The sequence below is a fragment of the Phalacrocorax aristotelis genome, chromosome 1, assembly GCF_949628215.1.
Source record: "Phalacrocorax aristotelis chromosome 1, bGulAri2.1, whole genome shotgun sequence".
Lineage (NCBI taxonomy): Eukaryota > Metazoa > Chordata > Aves > Suliformes > Phalacrocoracidae > Phalacrocorax > Phalacrocorax aristotelis.
The window spans coordinates 150,695,290-150,714,405 of record NC_134276.1 but is presented as its reverse complement, the minus strand read 5'-3'; the positions used below and the strand labels follow the sequence as shown (position 1 = coordinate 150,714,405).

Sequence of the window (19,116 nt, the reverse complement as noted above, 5' to 3'; positions counted from 1 at the left end):
GCCCTCCGGAACAGGAAAGTTCCTGTCAGAAAGGCTCTTGGATCAATGAGAGGGGAATGGAGGGGTATGTAATTTTCATTGTTCTTCTAAATACCCAGCTACAGACAGAGTGAGATACCTTTGAAGGGATCATTCTTGTGCTGCTTATAGGAGGAACATACTGAGAAGAGTTGAATGCTGGCGAGATTGCTTTGCTTAGGGGTAGTGAGAGGTAGTCTGACCATCTGGGACTGTGGTTTATCCTAAAAAGGGAGTGACAGATCTCTTAAATTCAACTACAGACAGTATCCTTAGCGTGCTGTCTTTGTTTTGCTACTGTGTGGCATTGTTTAGCTTAAGTAGAAAACCAGTCCTTGTGCCAGGTGAGTTCTGGGAGGTTAGAAGGGCTGCATCACTTATCCCTGGGAATATCCTGGAAGATTGCACAGCGAATAGTAACATCATCTTGTGGCACTTAAGTTTGTGCAACTCCTTTTTCCTTGTCATCTTGAGGAGTGAAGCAATGTCCTAAATATGCTGTAATTGTCGATGTTGACTCCTCTGACATTGCACAATTGCAGTGAACTGCTGAAATAGTATTGCCATCTGATTCTGTTTTCAGAAAGATGATGAGTGTCTGTCAACATCCTGAAACTGGCACTGACTGCTTGCTGCAGGGTAAACTTCTGAACTGGGGTAGAGTGAGCAGCTGCAAGTGATGACCACTTAGGCTATTGTTGGTTGTGTGGTGGCAGCAGCATATTAAGTCAGCTAATGGAGTGCTACATTTTGTCTTTATGGGCTGCATTTGGACTATGATAGTATTGAACTGGTAAGTCCTTTCTAAAAGCTGACTTAGCGTTTAGAATTTTTCTATATTAAAAAAAAGTAAGCAAACCAATCAGCTCTTCTTGGCTGATTGTAAACACAGCAGGAACTCAGTGATTGATCTAGATGCTGATGATATGCTTATTATACATGCAATCATTAAGTAGATTTTAAGTTGTACATGGCAACCTCCTCTCTAAATGGAAGCTAATTTTAATGAAAGCGTTTAGTTTGTTGCATGCTACAAAAAAGTTAAAGGACTTTATGTAAGATTTATAATCTCAGTGAAACACAAAACAAACTCTTCAAAACCTCAAGTGTTCTACAGCTTTCCATTTTCTAGTTTTTGTTTTCATGAACTGCCTAGTCTTAGAGAGAGAATGGGGCAATAAATCTCTTCATAATGTTTCAACCATCGTCTTCTGGCTAGATCCTACCGACCATACTCAGACTTCCTATTTTCTTAGGAAAAGGTCATCCTAGTCATTCAAACCCTTCACTGAGCTGTGGAGTCATAGAAACTTTACAATAGAAGTTAAAGACCATCTATGCCTTTTCTGTTCATAGTCTCAGACTGCTTTCTTTCGCTTGTGAACAAACAGTTCTGGCTATTAGCACTTCTCTGTTGGCAACTCCATTTTGCATTCAGGCATGTGTTTTTGGCTTTTGTAGTACATTTTTAAAAAGAACTAAAACCCAGTAGCAATGCTTTTGGACTATCTTTTGGCTTACATACTGCTGTGTGCTCAGTAAGGGCAAACTTATTTTACCACTTAAAGGATCCTGCATGAAGGACAACATGGAAGCATCTTAGTTCATTGAGCAGTTCCACTGTAATTTCAAGAAACAACGACTTCTATTTATGCAGAGCTCTAAAGTTCAGTTCCATTGCTGAATGCAAATCTCACTTGCTGGAGATGAAATGCATCTTTTATTTTTAACCTTAGTGATTGCTTGGCAGCAAGTGCCAGTGAAGTGAATCTTCAAGGCCTGATTTAAGATGTCTCTTGGCATTCTTCTATCTTACTGTATTAGAAGAACCTTTTGCAAGTGTCTTGGCCGAATGTGGTTAAGCCTGTTGTTTTGGTTGTTACTGTGTCTCTGAGCGCTCTGCTCCTACAGTGTCATAGAGATGATACAAGGACATGCTGTTAGGCAATATAGCAGGTAATGCAGCACGCAATGGCAATTATATTGCTTAAAGCTGGTAGAAAGAAGAACTAGTAAAACTTGCTGGTTCAATGTCCAATGCAGATTGAACAATCTGTGAAACTAACTATGGCTGTTTCAACTAACTTGTTTGAAATGTGTGGAGTATCAGGTAGGGGTGTGTGTGTGTGTAACTGTTATTTACAAACAGCTGCTTTACTTGCATTATTTTGGTTCTAGCTACAGCTTCAAACTGGTACAGTGTACTGTACTGAAATTTATCTCTTAAGTTGCCTTTTAATTAAGATATCCAATAAGTTTCACTTAAAACTGTAGTTCTTGCTGCATACTCTTTTCTTTCTTCCCAAGATAAGTTTTGCCAAACGGCAATGTGATGATGTCTTCATGTTTCTTGCATAAAAATAGAAATCTGAATTGGCTGCATGAAATATGACAAAACCAGACAAGATTTCAGTTGTTCTGTGGCTTTCTAAATACTTGTTCTTGGTCTGAAAATCCACTTGCTCAACTTCTTTATTGGGCTTCCTGTGTAATGTTGTTAAACCTTGGCTTAAGTCTCATGGGGTGATAGTCCTGTGGCTCTTCTCTTTACCAAGTAAACAGCTGTAGCCATTTTAAATGTTACTTCTCAGATGGAGGTTGTAGACCCTGTAGTGGAGTTAGCAGGAAGGTGGGCATACCATCTGCTCTGCTGCCATATTGTAAACTTGCCATCTTGGGTGATTAAAGCAGTGTACCATACTGAACTCGGACAGCTGAGGTATCATTTAGTTCTGCAAAGTCTGTTACCTGCTTATTAGTGGCTCTCTCCTCTGGGGATTGCCAGGCAGCTGAGGGGATATAATATTACAAACTGCTGCAGCAAAATTAACTCTAGCACATTTGTCAGAGCTGAGAATTATCTTGCAGTGATCGTATGTAAATGAGATTAGTCCCTGAAAAGGAGTACACTATTTATTGGCTTTTTGGAGGTGAAATTTTATTACAAGGCTGCCAATATCAATCCCCATCTTATATTTTTAATTTGCCCTCCTCCATTGTGACAAAGTTCAGCATCTTTTATTGGGCACTAAAATTCCAGTCTAATTATGCACCCTGGCAAGTTAAAACTTGTTAGATGGGTTATCTTAATGTTATGTGTTAGTCACATCTAAGTACTTAGATGCTATGATAGAATGACATCAAGTGATTAGTACAAAACAAATAAATTCTCATTCAAAGTGATTCTGAAGCCTCAGCTGAGCACTAATTCATTTTGAGGGCTTCTGGCATTCAGATTTCAAAGTGCTCTGGCTTTTGTGCCTCCCAAGGCAACCAGTGTCAAACAGGTATCTCTCATCTGGCTATTGAAGTGACCACCACACAGTGATGTACAAGATAAACAGATAACCAGCAATACTCCTGGATGAGGACTCAGATTAACAGGTTGTCATTAGGTAATTTTCTGCAAATTTAATTATTTTTAGCATCTTGAGTTAAATTTACCCCAAATCCTTTTTGCAGTGTTATAAGTGGTAAAAAAAAAGCTATTTTTGGGTAGGAAGTGTGGGTTATAGTTTTCTGGGGGAGTTATCTGTTTCTGATTGCTGGGACGGAATGAATGGTGTTTAAATCTGTCTGGTCTAATTCCTTATACAAGCAAAGGTGCAGACCTATTGCTAGCATAATTGTGAAAATGTTAATTTAAGCAAGGGAAATAATTACTGTGTGTACTACTACCCTCCTTGCAGGCTGTTTAAAGCTAGTTACTGCTTGAGCTCTGCTTGCTTGCTACTACCCGAACAGCTGAACTAGTAATTAGTGTCCTAGTTTTGGTGAAACCTAGTCCAGGTGATTTGAAATGAGCTTCACATGCACAAAAAGCTGATAATACAGAGTGCCTGTGAGAAGTAGTTTATTTGTAAATAGTATTAACAGCCCAGTGTTTCCAACTTTGTAGAAATAAAAATAATACTTTATAAAAACACCACTGTGCTTTTGTGAATTTACTGTTTCATGGAGCTCACTTTCTATCATCTTTCAAAGTTGTGTTCAACTTGTGTTAGGATATGAAAGTATTAGTGGTCACAAGATGAAAATCCATTGTCCAACAATGTAGAAGTCTATATAACTGATCCTTTGGGATCATTGGGCACATTTAAAAGCAGTTGTCATAGCTGTTTAGTAGGTTTTAAGCATGCTCTTCTTCCAGTGAACTCTTATACTCTTCCTTCAGTTTAGTTATACAAACTCTTTGTCTTTCAGAGCCAACACATCATCAGCGACACCAAACCCAGAGGAAGCAGAATATTTGAGAAGGCTCCCAGCATCTCATGAATGAACTAACGGAACTCGATAATGCTGGTTCTCCAGAGCCAGGTCTACGGCTCAGAAAAGGACACATGTCTGACACCACAACAACACAGGCAACCTTTGAAGAGGACAGCTCTGAGCAGAGGCTTCTTCTAGTGGAGCCACCTCTGTCTTCTGACCAGGAAAATGTAAGTTATATGATTATCTGTTAGGTTTGCTTATGCCTGCTAAATAATTGTTATAAAACCAGGAAGAAGCCATAAATATTCAGTTGAATGTATGAGAACTTGGGTGACAAGACAGGGCATAAATGTAAGCTTACCAGCTTTATATTTTTTATTCCCTCCTCAAAGAAACGGGACCTTGTACTGGTGGTTCTCTGCTGAGACGCTGCTCATATCAAAATACTTTTGTTCTGTAACTTCCAATTAATTTTAAGTGAAAGGAGAAGATATATTGACTCTGGCTGAATGTAATCTGAACCTTGGCTAATTGCTATCATATTAGAGATTAGGACAGAAATATCTGTTTGCAGGCATTCTCTTTGGAAGAATGGCCATACTGGATCAGACCAAACATTCACAGTACACAATATCCTATCTCAGACAGTAGCCAATAACAGACTCATGAGGAGGAGTACAAGGATGGGGAAGCATGTTGCGTTACTTTCCTAGGACACTCTCCCAGCCTTCAGTAATTGGTGGCTCACAGATTTCCTGTGCCAGTGGCAATGTTTTTGAATTTTTGGTGTATGAGCCTTTGTAAATTTTAGGAGCTACAACATCCTGCGGAAAGGCATTCCACAGTTTAATGAGGTGTTGTGTGCAGGTAATGTCTCCAAGCATTGGAAGAAAGTACCTTCTGGTTAGAGAGTTTCAGAAATGTAATTAATGCTTTTTCCCAGGATATATATAGATGGATATCAGCACAGTTAAGTGGAAGAGGCATTCAGCTTAGGCTCACTATTAATTTTATCATGGCTTAATGGGTTTACTGTATCAGCTCAGTTACAGCAACTGTGTGGTTTTAGCCAGCAGCAAAAACAAGCTGATGCTACTTAATGTAGCCTTCAATGCAGAAGAGTTGCACTGTTGCTATAATTGCATTTGCCACAGGTTCTGGGCGTGCGCATGGACCACTATCATGGTTCAGCTGGCATGAGAACATGTATTAGGCTATTGTAACTTGATTAGTTTGAGCTCTTACTGAATTTAGTTTCAAGCGTCTTTGTAATGAGAAGTCAGAACAGGTATTCATGGCTAATAAGCAAAGCCAATGCACTTTAAGTTGTACACTGCTAAAACTTCTATAGGATATTCTCAGTGTCATGATAACAGGAAATACCCAGAGTCGTCATCTTTTCATTACGTGGAAGGTCATAAAGTGGGTGTATAAGGTGCAAAGTGCTAGCTGATGGCTGAATTTGCTAAGGTTAGAAAAAGGAAAGCTTTATTGTAGTAGCAGGTATGTTGAATACACATATGTTTATCTGACAGTGTGTTCTGTCTTGAACTGCATCGCTTTATCTGCCTTATATGGCTGCCTGCTTTTTTGACTTTTTTTCAGCCTAAACTCTTATTCCTGTCTTCTGTGATTTCTCATTTTTAATACTGTGATATCTTTCAATTTTTTCTTATTAAAAGGTTGAATAATTAATGCTTCAGATAGAGCATCCCAAAACACTGTGCTGTCAAAAGTACCAATATTAGCTTGCCAAATGGCCTTTATTATGTGACATACTGCAGTGTTCTAAATAATCTGGAAAACACATTATGCTTTATATCTTCCTCTGTCTTGTATAAGCCTCAGCACAGCTGTTACTCAAACACCAGCTCGGATTCACTTTTTTGCTCTAATGTACAGTCTGGCTACATGTAGCTGCCTTGGTAGAGACAACTTACTACTTCAAAGGCATGATTGCCCGCTGGTTCTGAAAAGGATCCTGTTTAGATAACAGTAATATAAGGTTATCGCTCTTCTGTAGATGGCAATAGTACTCAGGCTCTCAAGCTAAATGTAGCATTATGAAAGCACTCAAGTGGTGCCCGTTATATTAGTATTATAGCGGCTAAATGCAACCACGTTGAAGCTGACAGTAACAATCAAGGAATTCCTATGTTGGAGAAGGAAAGTGGATGAGGACTACATAGTGTCTTGATGGTAGAGCAACCATGTTTATTTAATACACTTTTAAATGCTTCTACTTATGACAAGCTAATTGTATTTACTTTTTAAATTATTATAATATAGATGTATTCTAATAGATATGGTACTTCCTCAAAAGTTACTGGGTCTAAGACTTGAGGTGTTAGTGTAAAAATATGTGTATCTTTATCCTGTGTTAACATTGCATTGTTTACTTTTCCTGTTGCCTCCTATTATTCTATTTATATCATTGCAGCTCCTTTATTTATATAAAAACTGCCCCAAACTTTCCTATACAAGATTCCTTTCCCTCTGCTTATCTGTACATCCACTTTCTGCTCTACTCACAGGAGGAGGCAGTCTGAGCTCTTAAGAGGCAGTAGTTGCTTTTGATGGATTATTTTAATAGGCTTTTCTAAGGAGAGGTGTGGAACCATACCATTGTATCGTTTGGAATTATTTTCCATGTCCAACACAGCTTGCATTGTTACACTGTTTCTAATGTTGATGGGCCAAAATACTGGTCGTCTTTAGAAATAAAGCATCTTTGTGGAAAAAAATGGAGGTGGTATTAAGAAATCAAATTTAGTCCTAAAAGTTTTTTCTGAGGCCTTTGTCCCTGGCACCAGTAACCGATCTGGGTGGTTGCATGACTGTGAACTAAAAATTACATTAAAGATCCTACTTTCTGTTAATTGTGGTATGCACAGAATGCATATAGCAAAGATTTAATAGCTGTATTGAGCATGCTTATCCATAATAATAATAATAAAATAGCTGCATCCTTCTGCCAGTGCTGTTAATCTGCCAGTTTTATGATGCTTATAAGAAGATATGGATCATATAAAGTCAATATCCTTTTACACCTGAACCTCTTCATCTGGATTTTATCCCATAACTCTGCTGTCTCCTAGAGCGCATATATGTTCATAGATTAGACCGTCTTCCAAGTATCTGTTCCAAAGAATAGATACACACCTTGCTATCTTGTTGAAACATGCAGTTAGTTTAGTGGTAAATGAGTGGTGTCCCTTCTGTGACTTCAAGGAATAGTGACCATTTATCTCAATGTTAAGGATTTGGTGGCGAGAAAAGGATCGACCAAGCTGCATAATTATTCTCTTTCAGCAGTTTAAACTTTTTTCCTTTCTAGTTTACATGTGCTGTGTATGTGCTGACAAGGCATTTTTTTCAGCAGGTGCTTCCCTCCTGTAGCATGCTGGATTGCTTAGCCTTTGGGACATAATTTTTTCTCCTGTCCTAGTGTTCCTGTGTGTCAACTGCCTTTGTAAATCCAGCATTGACAGTTCCTGAGGAAATCTCCCTTACGGTGGCTTTGTTGAGCTGACACAATCAAATGCATGGAATTCTTATAACCTGATGAATGGGCTCTTTATGGAGCCTTAAAAACTTGTGCTTGACTCTTCCATTTTATACCTTAACCTGTCGGTGACAGGAAGCAAACAAAAGAACCATTTTCTTCACCTTTATTCCAGCCATGAGGCATTTGTGTTCTGGAATGATGCTTCCTTTCCTGCAGTTGAGCAGTGTTGTGCTGTTGTCCTGTGTGGCACCAAAATGCCCCCATGAAGTGGAGACCTGTTACTCTGAAGTGTTTGATAACCTATAATAAGGGGTTGGGAGGAGATATGCGTGTAGCTCTCAAGTCATCTGAATGGACAGAAGAAATGTGGGCAAATACTCATGTGGATTGCTTCTCGGGAAGCCTGTGTTTTGACTTCAAGTGGAACTTACTTGACATCTGACAAATTTCATAGTACCTGCATGTAGCTACAAGAGTCTTTCTAGAGCGTAAATACCAAAGTAACTTGAAGGAGGGAGAGAGTACGATGTAACATATTTTCAGGTAAAAAAAGAAAAGTTTTAGAATAATTGGAAGCCGAGCAAATGACTTGAGGCTTTTAACTTGAATCATAGAACTTACTCAAAGCCTTTTCTGTTACAGAAGTGTGTATGTATTATCTACAAAAATAGACTACAAAAATAGTTATGGTATTTACAGAAGGGTGCATGTAAATTCATGGAATTGTCAACTTGTCTTTATGGTGCATGCTATCTGAGTGAGAAAGATTTAGGTGAAGTCTTGAAGGCCAAAAGTAGACATTTGAGTCTTAAGGCTAGTCTTTCTGGAGCTGATAATCATAAATTCTCATCGCCTTAAATCTTTTCCTTTATAGATTTACTTGCAAGCTTCTCGCTCAGTTTGAAACCATTTGGCTTTATTTTCAATCTAGCATTTTACTATTGGTACTTGGAGTTATGATTAAAAATTTGGGCATCTGCTTCTGTGTTCGACTTCTTCCTGCACTGCATTGTAGGTTTTGTTGGTAGTCTCCTGAGTGTGTATGGCAAAGGCCTAGCATAATAGCACTTAAGGTCCCACCAAAACATGTTTGCTTTTTCTTTAAAGCAGATTACGTTCAAAATTTGTTCTGTAGATGACTTTATCACCTTTTCTTCCATTTTCGCAGCCCTTGAGACAGAACATTATTTATTTGAAAGCATGTGAATTGGCATTTCACTTAAGATCTTTTGACCTGAGCATCTGAATTTCTCCTTCACTTGCTGTTCTAAGCAGTGGAAGTAATGCATATTTTACTCAGACTGCTGGTTACTGAAGTAAGTGCTTGAATCTAGTATCTTGCCCTACAAATATGCCGGTTTTTGTACAGCAAAGCATTTTTGGATGCATAGAGGATAATAACTCCAAGTATTCCCACTTAAACTGTACGAAGACATGCAATATGGCTATGGAGATAGTTTCCAGGCTCCATAGGCTTGAGTTGGTCAGATGTTGATCCATCCTTCACTGACAGTTGATGTGCCATGTTTAGTAACAGGCTTTTAGAGCTTGAATGTCTGCAGAAAAGACAAAGTGGTGACCCAGTTAACCATGAATAGACAGTATTCTCCCCAGAATGCTGGTAACGTGGGAAACGGCCATGTCAGGGTGTTTGCCCTGTCTCCCAAAAAACTCTCATGTGAATTAACAAGAAAATTGTAATAGGTTATGGCTTCTTGAGTTGCAGCTGGGTTCAACTGTCTCCTATTAGTCTGGAGAGTCTTGGCTCTTTGAGAGGGGAAATGTTGGTACTCTGCTGAGTTTGCTGCCTACCAGCTGGTTTTGTAACTGTTGCTTGCTGTGCTGGGTGTTGTAACTAGGAGAGGGAGGGAGTGGTTTTGTTTATAATTCACTGGCACAACTGTTTCCCTGGTCAAGGGTTAGATTCCACAGTGTTTGCCTTTGTTCTCCTGGAGATTGTATCTGCCTCATTTGGGCAGCAATGGGGACATGATGGCCTTTCACAGTGATATAAGAGGAAAACAGTGTTGTATATCTTCCTCCAACTGTTTTAGACTGCTGACTGCTCTTATGTTAAGTTCGGCAGTACATTTTCAATCTCTATTTTTTTTAACAGAGCATTTTTTTTCCCAATAGGGCCAGCATGCTTGTTTTCTTTTTCTGCTGTCAGGATTAACAATGACAGAGGTGCAGAAAATGGCACATGAGAATCTTCTGCAGCAGAAGCAATTTCTACCAGCTTTTCCCCAAAGTGTACTGATGAGCACATGTGGGCATTGAGGTCTTTGGTCCTTGTCAAGTACTGGACATTGACAGAAAATCGGCAATTGCTACTGCTTAGAGATTTGACAAATGCTTTTCAGTTGAAGATACTTGATGAGGGAGCTAGTTCTAATTAAGGTGTATTAGCAAGGCTGCTGAGGCCAAAATGTGACTTTGTCTTAGGACTATTTGCTAAACGAGTGTCAAATGTTAGTGCTTGTTTTTAATGAGTGCCAGCAAGCAGTCACCCATGACCAGTTGTATAAAACCGTTTCCAAGTGCTATTTTAAATGGAGTGTAGCTTTTAAAGAAGGTGACCTACAAAGGAAAAATACTAAAGTCCAGGAACCTTCAAGTACTTAACATTTTGACCAGGAGGCTGAAAGGGTCTTTGGCACAGCACTAATAAAAGACTTTTTTTGGTCCCGTGACAGCAAAACCAGCTTTGTGCACCCTGCTTAGAGGGTGAATGTAGTTAGCCTTTTGGAAACTGTGGTGTGTCTACATTTACAAGCCTGTCACATTAAGAGAGAACGTAAATGCTAAATGACAAAGCTGTATTTTAAAAAATAACTTGGTATGTGCAGAAGGTAGGGGAAGTTTTAAGATGTTGTGCTTTTCTTGTTAATTACTTACAGTTCAAAGAACATAAGCTGACAAAATTCTGAAAAAAATGTGCAACAAGCTTTTAGGAGAAGTGACGTGGCGTGGCACCACCTATTGCTGCTTTCCTCTTATGAAAGACTGGTCGATAAAAGGTCAGTTGACAGAATGGGCACAGAGGAGTTGCTGAAAAAGTCTGGCTAGCTGAAAAGGATGTTATGGGACTGCGATTAGAAAAATAGCATTTTTATATTATAGCCTTGAAAGTATCTTGGCCGTTATGCTGGATGCTCTCGAGTTACTGGATCTGGAATGCTGCCCTAAGAAACATTAAATGACTTGAATGTCATGTTAGACACTGTTAATCATTCATCTGATGAGATCAAGATAAACAAGAGCAAGAACTCCAAGTCTGTGTCTAGACTTTGTGACTTCAGTTTAATATGGAGGATAAGAGTGGTATTGTAAATGCAGCAACATATGTTTTCTAACTTGCATTTTAAGAGAATTGTATATAAGTACTGAGTCATATAATATCCCACGACTTGGTGTTAATCAAGACGTTTGCTTTTTCTGAACGGTCTTGCCTGTGTTACGATGATGTGTGTGTATCGAGGCAGAGTTCTATCAGGACACAGATCAAGAAGAGTAGGGGGAGCATCTGTCAGCAGCTGGAGGAAGGAACAAGAACATTACGTGTCATGCTTTGGAAATTCTTGTGATGGTAGCTTTAGGGCATCGGTGACATCTTGATTGTGAATCGGCATCGCAAACAGTTGAGCTTTGAAGCATGAGGCTTCATTAACTCCAGAGCTTAATACCGTGTAGGTATGCACACGGTCATCTAGGCTATCAAGTAACTGAGTGATACCTCTGTCCAAAAAGGAACCCTAACACAGAAGAGTTCTGCCTTTTCCGTGGTTTAGGAGACTTGTATTGCAGCTACTAGCACTACTGGTTTGTGTGTGCACTTCTCATTCTGCATTGAATACCATACATGCAACCAATGAAAACCGTCAAATTTCTGAAAGTGCAGTCTTGAAAGCTTCTGGAATTTTTGAGAATACAGCAGCCTATTGAAATGATCATAAGTTTAACTTTCCTTAATCCATGCCTAGCTAGGTTCTTAAGTTTCTTTCTAACTGATAAACACTACAAAAAGGGGGGGGACTGGAGATCATTTGGCATCCAGCTGATATGTGTCAAAAAGAAACTTGTCCTTGAACATGATCCACACAAAGCATTCTGTAGCGGATCCCAGTAAAGTGGGACCTGATGCTCCCTTGGTTTATGTTGTACTAGCCTGAGCTCCTTAAATCCCTCGGTCATCTGAACCAACTGTATTACCTAATAGGAAGCTCACCTAGCAAAAACATGAGCAATTTCTGCCAGATTAGTATCGGATCAGCTAATCAACCTAGGGATCAGAGGGGTGCCAGAAGCAGTGTAAGGGAAGATGGGGGTGAGGGAGAAGAGGACTACTTTTGAGAGAGTAAGCTTCTTAGGTGGCTTCATTCAAGTCTGACTTATGTTTCAGTTTGCACACTCTAATGAGCACAGATGGATGACATTTTCTAGCAAAATCACAGTCTGAAGTGATGAACAGAGCTTGCTTGTCACCTGTGCAAGTAGTAGTCATGTGCAAACTCTCAAACTTCCTAGAAATCTGTAAACTGACATCAAGGAACTACACTTACTGCTTGAAGTCCAGAGAACACAACTTTCTCCAAAGTGGTAAGAGGGTTTCCGCAATCTTTTTTCTACCACTGCGACTTGAGTTCTGACAGGCTTTTCCATAGTTAGGGCATTAATAAACAGTGTGTCTGTTAACAGATTCGAGAGCGATAGGATAAAACCTGTTAATCTATGTGAGAAGGATAAGCTGTTGCAGTAGACAAGAGAAGTATATTGCATTTACTAGAGAGTGTTTCACTGCAGTTTTGTCTGTAATAGAGCCTTTGGCTATGCGATCTGACTTTTTTGGACTGTATTCAGGCAACAAATTCTTGTACGAAATGTAAACTCTTTTAAACTTCTGTGCCATTGCTATAAAAGTGGGAGATTTTAATGTTAAAATAAACTTACTTAATGATGGGCACTGTGCAATTGGACTCTTAGGTTTCTTACTCTTGTTTGTTCTGGTGCTATGTGTCTTGGTTTTGGCATTAAACCTTTTCTATCCCTACCAAAGCAAACTCTGAAATTCTTGTTTAGAAGAATGATTTCTACCTCTCTCTTCCTTCTTGTCTATTGCTGTTATCACAAAATCTGGAAAACTTCCCAAAATAAACTGCATATGGATAAGCAGTAAAACTATCCTTTTGGCCATTGTCACTAGTCCTTCAGGTTTAAGTTTATTCTCTGGTACCATTATTCAACTCTGGATCGGTTTATACTTCTGTTGTATAATTTCCATTTCATTAGGTATCTGTACGATATTTGTGGTAGCTGTAACACTGTATGAATTTGCAAAGGGGGTAGGATTAAAATTGGAAGGGTTGTTTGGCATTCACATAGAATTAAGTGTCCAGACACTTTAGGGTATAAGTATACAGAAGCTATGATTTCTGATTTGTATGAAAGACTGGTCCTAAGCATTGCTGCATATGCACAGCAGAATAATGATGACCGATGATTGCAACAAGCTTGCTTGTTACAAGTGAATGAGGATTTTTATTTCAAGATGCTCTTAAATGCTCTAAAGACTTCACAGAATTATTTAACCAAAATTTGAGACTGCTTTTAAAAGAAAAAGAGTAAATTAGATGACATAGAAGAACACATGAAACGTTAGTTGAGTGAAAAACCTTTTGGCCAATGATCTAGAAAGTAGAAAGGCAAAAATTATTCTGGAAGCACTTGCTTCAGGATATACTGTACTGCATGAAAAGTGGGAGTATCAGAGTGTGGTCCTGGGCTCTCATTTCTTGCATGGTCCTAAGCAAGTAAGATTACTTACCCGTGTTCCCCATTTTAAAATGTGATTCTCTGGGCAGAACTTAGGACCTGTTTTTGATTGTTTCTGAAGTGTATGCTTGCTTATGTTGTTACATTCTAGAAGTATTCTTGGCTTTCTGATCCAGTCCGCCAATTAAGAGAGAATATGGGAATCCTAAGATATGAAGCAACTTGGCCCAGTGGAAATTTTAAAACAATATGCCTTCTGAACAGAAAAGTGGTATTTTTCCCTTCAGTCATTGACTGAAGAACTGAGGTCAATAGACTTCAGATTTCCAAATGAAAGCTGGCATTGGTGTTGAGCTGCAACTATAGATTTCCAGCTTCCAATAAGTGCAGTTTACTGTTCTTTCTAATGGGACGTTGCAGGAAGGAGTCAAGAGAAGACGGACGTTCCAGAACAGACCTCATTTTGCCTCCTTAGCAAGAAAAGGACTAAGAAGCTGAGCTTTAGGTTTTTTCCTTGAATGCTAATTTTGCAGTTTAATGGCAGGAAGGAGATAGTAAAATCAGTTCAATTTTCTGGCAGTAATCTGGACTGTGTATATGATATGAATTCTTTTTATCACTAGAAGAAGCTCAGTAATGATTTGTTTGTAGGCACATTGCCAAAATGCAAAGATTTTGGACTAGTTCATAAATAGCTCTGCTCTTTGAGCTTTACAGTCTGTTCAAATTTAAACCTTCCCAGCATTCTAGAAACGGGGGGAGCGTGTGGAGAGGGGGAAATGAACGTTTTTTCACTTTGAGTCGCTGGGCAGACTGCAGTGAATACAGGCTTTGATTCTGTAAGGGACCTTTTCCCCTCAGTCCACCCAGTTTTGTAAACTGAGGATTACTAACGTGTTCACCCCATTCCAGCTGGTCATTGTGTGGTGCTAGGGGAGGGAATTCTAGGGTAGCTAAAAGGCATAGCAGTGCTTCTTGTATCAAGTACATTGGAACTTTTACACTAGCCTTACTTTTCTGTAAGGCGTGTTCTTGAAAGTTGAGGATTTCTTTGATTTTGTAAGATTTTGTAGACTATCATGAACATTTTATCTGGATTCCTGTGGCAGGGGGCTTGGAGTAGGTTATCTTTAAAGGTATTTTCCAGCCTAAACCATTCTACGACCTTGAGTTATTTAGAATATTGAAAACTGAGAATCCTAACCAGAGGGATCCATTAGTAGAAAAAGCCAGTAAAATTGACAGTGTGGGAAATGAGACAGTGAATGTTGTTGAGTCAGAATTAAATCAAATTTTTTTTATTAATGTTCTTTCTGGTCCAACAGGACATGTGCCTATTTTACAAGGATTTTAAACCTATTTACATCTCTGTGTTGCCTGATGCCTTTCTCAGTAGAATTAATGGGATAATCTAGGCAGTGAGAGTGTATTTAATACTGTCTTATATTGCTGTAGGATCTGCCTAGCACTGATCAATATTTATATCAATCATCTCCTATAAAATGTGAAATCATTGCCCAGACGTCCGCAGAGGGGATGTTGACTGGAATGATAAATGAAGGCGAGTAGGCAGCACAAGGGACATGGATTATGTGCAAAGATTCATTCAGTTAATCAAGTTGTCCCGGTGTGGACAAATGTGAGGACATACATAAAACGCAAAGGATGCATACTGTGTATTACATAGCAGAGATCTGCATTCTGGTTAAGCAAAATTGGGTCAAGAACTATGTGGTGGTGGTGGTGACCTCTTCAAAAAATGAGGCTTCAGTGGCTACTTCATTACTGATAATAATTCCCAGACAAAATATGTGAGGTGATATACTAGACTCTCCCTGAGTTTGGATGGCCTTAGTGAAAAATAATCTCAATTTTAAAGTTGTTAACCTTGAATTGGGAATAGGAGGGAGAAAAAGTATTGTGGCTTGTAATATGGAGGGAGCCAGTCTGCATACAGGCTGTGGGGCTTTCTTGGCGTGGTCATGAGGTGGGTGGTGTCAGGCCTGAAGGGCACAAAAGAGTCATTCTCTCTTTTCTAGCTTTCTCAGACTTGTTTACTTTGGAAGCTGAAGCATTCAATGGAGTCTTTGATGGGCCAAGAGCATTGTATTAACCAAGAAGGAATGTAGAACTTTTGTGGCCCCTCTGCTTTTTTCCGAAATGGAAAGCTAGAACATGCCATAATATGTAGATGATGTGATAGATCAGCACAGGGTAGAAAGCTACCAAACCTCGTTCCTGTAGAGTTATTAGTGATGTGCACCTGCTGAATATCCAGGCTCAGTGGTTTTTTGTTTTTGTTTTTGTTTGTTTATTTTCAAAGTTCTCCTGGTACACCTTGGGGATATATTTATCTTTATTTGAATTTTGCTTAAAACTCTGTCTGTTACTGCTTTTCTTTGTTAACTTGCCTTTGTCTAACTAGCAAAAATTTCATATTGGTTTCTCAAATACCTTGAAAGTCAAACAGAAAAGTAAATGTCCATTACTGGATTATGAGCTGAACAGAAGCGTCAGCTGAACAGAATAGATCTTCACCTATAACAAGGTAAATAGATTCGTCTCCTTGGCTTGCCTTCTATTATCCTAAAATGCCAGATATGTTATAGAGGTATTAAGGCAGGCATAGTGACATTGAAACATAAAATAGGAAGTAATTCTTCCCTAGAGGTGGGTAGGCTGCAAGCCTCAGACTCCATATCTAGTCTTTAATGAAGCGTAACTTAACAGGAGAACACTGCTTTCTTCTAAACTTGGTGAAAACATGTGCAAAATGGATTAGATGTGAGTTGTTCTCAGATACCTAAGAATGTAATAGTTTTTTTGCTGGTTCTTTTGAATTCTTTCCTCAGTGCGTACAAGAAAAGACGATTTCTTTATTTGCCAAGACCTCAAATCATAGTTTTGTACGGAAAACAATGTCACCTTTCTCTGTTCATCTTTCTACAAAGCATTTTCTGTACTTTTTCTGCCCCCCCAGTGTTCTGAGGAGTCTAAACACAACGATGAGTCACCTCAAGAAGATGAAGGGTTTATGGGTATGTCACCTCTTCTACAAGCCCACCATGCTATGGAGAGAATGGAAGAATTTGTGTGTAAGGTAAGGGGATGTGGAAACTGCTGAAGTAGTTTCCTTTTTTAGGAAGCTCCAGAGGGGAACAGACTATACCTGCAGCAACTGCACAACTAATGTGAGGGAGAGCAGGAACACACCATACCCTGACTAGTAACACTACAGCATCTCAGGATCTCATTCTGTCATAAATTAATAAACTGAAAAGCACAGAACAGTAGGGATTACAAATGAGACTTGAGCTGAGCACGGAGCTGAGGAGTCTCTCTTGAGAAACACCTGTGAGTGCAAAGCAGAATAAAAGCCTTCTGGTTCAAGGCACTTTCATTTGCAAGGTCATTTTTTCTTAGGTTTCTTCAGACTTGCAAATATTTTTTTCTCCAGCACAATTTCCATCCATTGTAGAATAAGCTTTATCCCTTACTTGAAAAGAAAACAAGGCTGTATTAAAACTGTATCTGAGTAAATCCGTTGTGGATTTTGTAATTACTGACCTTGGCTCAATTTTTGCTACTTTTTAGAGCCATGGGGCTGTACCAGTCTCTGGCCCTCCTTTTTTGATGAAAGGAGTGCTGCCACTTTATACGCTGGTTCCTGCTGGTTTTAGGAACTCTTCTTTGATGTTTTTGGAGAGGGACCCTAGTTACTTGGTCCTCTTTTGTGTGGGGGTTGTTTTGTTGTTTGGGTTTTGGTTTGGTTTTGGGTTTTCTTGTTTGGTTGTTTTTTTACTATGCATCATTTCCCTTTTCAGATGTTCTGTAGGGTGTATTGTGTAAACTGAATTCCCTCCTGCTGATCCTACCTCAATTCAAAATTTTGGTTCATGAAGTAAACTAGTTATTTTCTTGTTTAATGTATTTAAGGATCCAGTCTTTAACTGGGTTGGTTATTCTGATTAGTTTTGTTTTGCTTCCATGAAGGAGTATGGAGAATTGATTTTAAAAGTCTGGGCTCTTGTTGTTGAAACTGAAATAAGAATGTAGCTTTTTAAACTTAGTGTTTCAGGATTCTTCGGGCTCGCTGCTGTATTTCTAGCCAGACGACAAATCCACGGAACACTGCAGAAACAACCCCGGTACATAAAGCAGTGCCCTGATACCCCTCTGCTTGGCAGCGCTGCTTCTGAAGCCAAACTGAAGACTCCATGTATCTTATGTTACTGAAGCAGTGCTGAGAACACCTGTGCACGCATGGTTTTTTTTTGTCTTTGGAACCAGCTGCAATAATAGATGTGTGCACTTATGCTCTCTCTCCCTTTAAAGAAGAAATCTGATGGAATTGAGAGTCATGGACCTGTTACCTTAACTGATCTGTCACCATTTGTTTTGAGAGTGTTGGGGCATTATTCTCCAACCTGGATAAGGGATTAGACACTTCTCACAGGACTCTTGCCATTTCATGTTTTCTTGCCCATATTAGTCTGAGTAGCTCTTTGCTAGCCTGCCCCAAATGCTGGCAGATATAGTCAGATTGGCTTGTGGTTGGAAGAAGCGGCTTTTACTTACTTCTTGGAGAGAACTAGGTGTAGGTTTCTTCAATTCAATGGAAAGGATGATCCGTGAAAATGACAGAACATGGAAATTAATTAAATGCTTTCCCTTCATTAGCAGTAAGAAAAGCCCAATAGCTTATCTGTTCAATGAAATGCTGAAGTGTTTCTCTCTGGTGGTGCAGCTCAACTTTATAGTGATACAATTTTGAATAGGGAGCAGTGACTTAAGCATAGCATTTCAAGTGTAAAGCCTTTTCCCCAAAGATGTCCCATTAACTCTTTTTTGTTTACTGTACTCATAGATTAAGACTTTTACTAATACAGGTTTTCAGACTTTTGCCATACATCAGTGGAATACAATTCCTTGCATTTTAACTAAAATCTTCTAACTTCTAGGTATGGGAGGGCAGATGGAGAGTCATTCCCCATGATGTTCTGCCTGACTGGCTAAAGGACAATGACTACCTGTTGCATGGACACAGACCACCCATGCCTTCCTTCCGGGCTTGTTTCAAGAGTATCTTCAGAATACATACAGAGACTGGTAACATCTGGACACATCTTCTAGGTATTTTCAGTTTGCTCTAATGCTAATAGGTTTCATTGCTCTCCTTTGACCTCAAGATAGAAAGGGGTGCAGGGCAGCCAGCATTATGGTTCTATTAGTAACCTGTTAAACTGACAGGTTGGTATCCCTCTCCTAATTTTATCCCACCAGGGTTGGATGGGTCTTCCTTAATTATGGCATTCAATACAAGGGAATGAATTAAAATTTTCCCCATCATTAAGAAATTACTGGTAGATATTCTTTATTCCCAGGTGCGTAGGTGTTAATTGAGATCACATTTCTTGCCACAGGAGCACATTTAAGTTGTACCTTGTATGAGTGGTTTTCAGCTTGCAAGGAGCCTTGAAAGGAAAAGGGTTTCTTTGAGCTGTGCCCTTCTCTTTTTACATTTTGCAACAAACATTCTAGAACAATTAAAAAAATCTGAGTTGTCAGGCATTCTGCAAAACAATTAAAAATACAGAGTCCATACA

The 19,116-nt window shown here is 39.2% G+C and overlaps 1 protein-coding gene across 3 annotated transcripts in view; it reads left to right on the top strand.

The window, feature by feature from the left end:
• The window catches only part of ADIPOR2 (adiponectin receptor 2), a 45,333-nt gene that overhangs the window by 18,888 nt on the left and 7,329 nt on the right, over positions 1-19,116 (top strand). For all 3 annotated transcript variants that reach the window (XM_075115787.1, XM_075115780.1, XM_075115795.1), the window contains 3 exons: positions 4,222-4,457; positions 16,491-16,610; positions 18,472-18,643. In XM_075115787.1, the coding sequence (XP_074971888.1) occupies positions 4,290-4,457; positions 16,491-16,610; positions 18,472-18,643 (460 nt within the window). In that variant the 5' untranslated portion in view covers positions 4,222-4,289. The remainder of the gene's footprint in view (positions 1-4,221; positions 4,458-16,490; positions 16,611-18,471; positions 18,644-19,116) is intronic.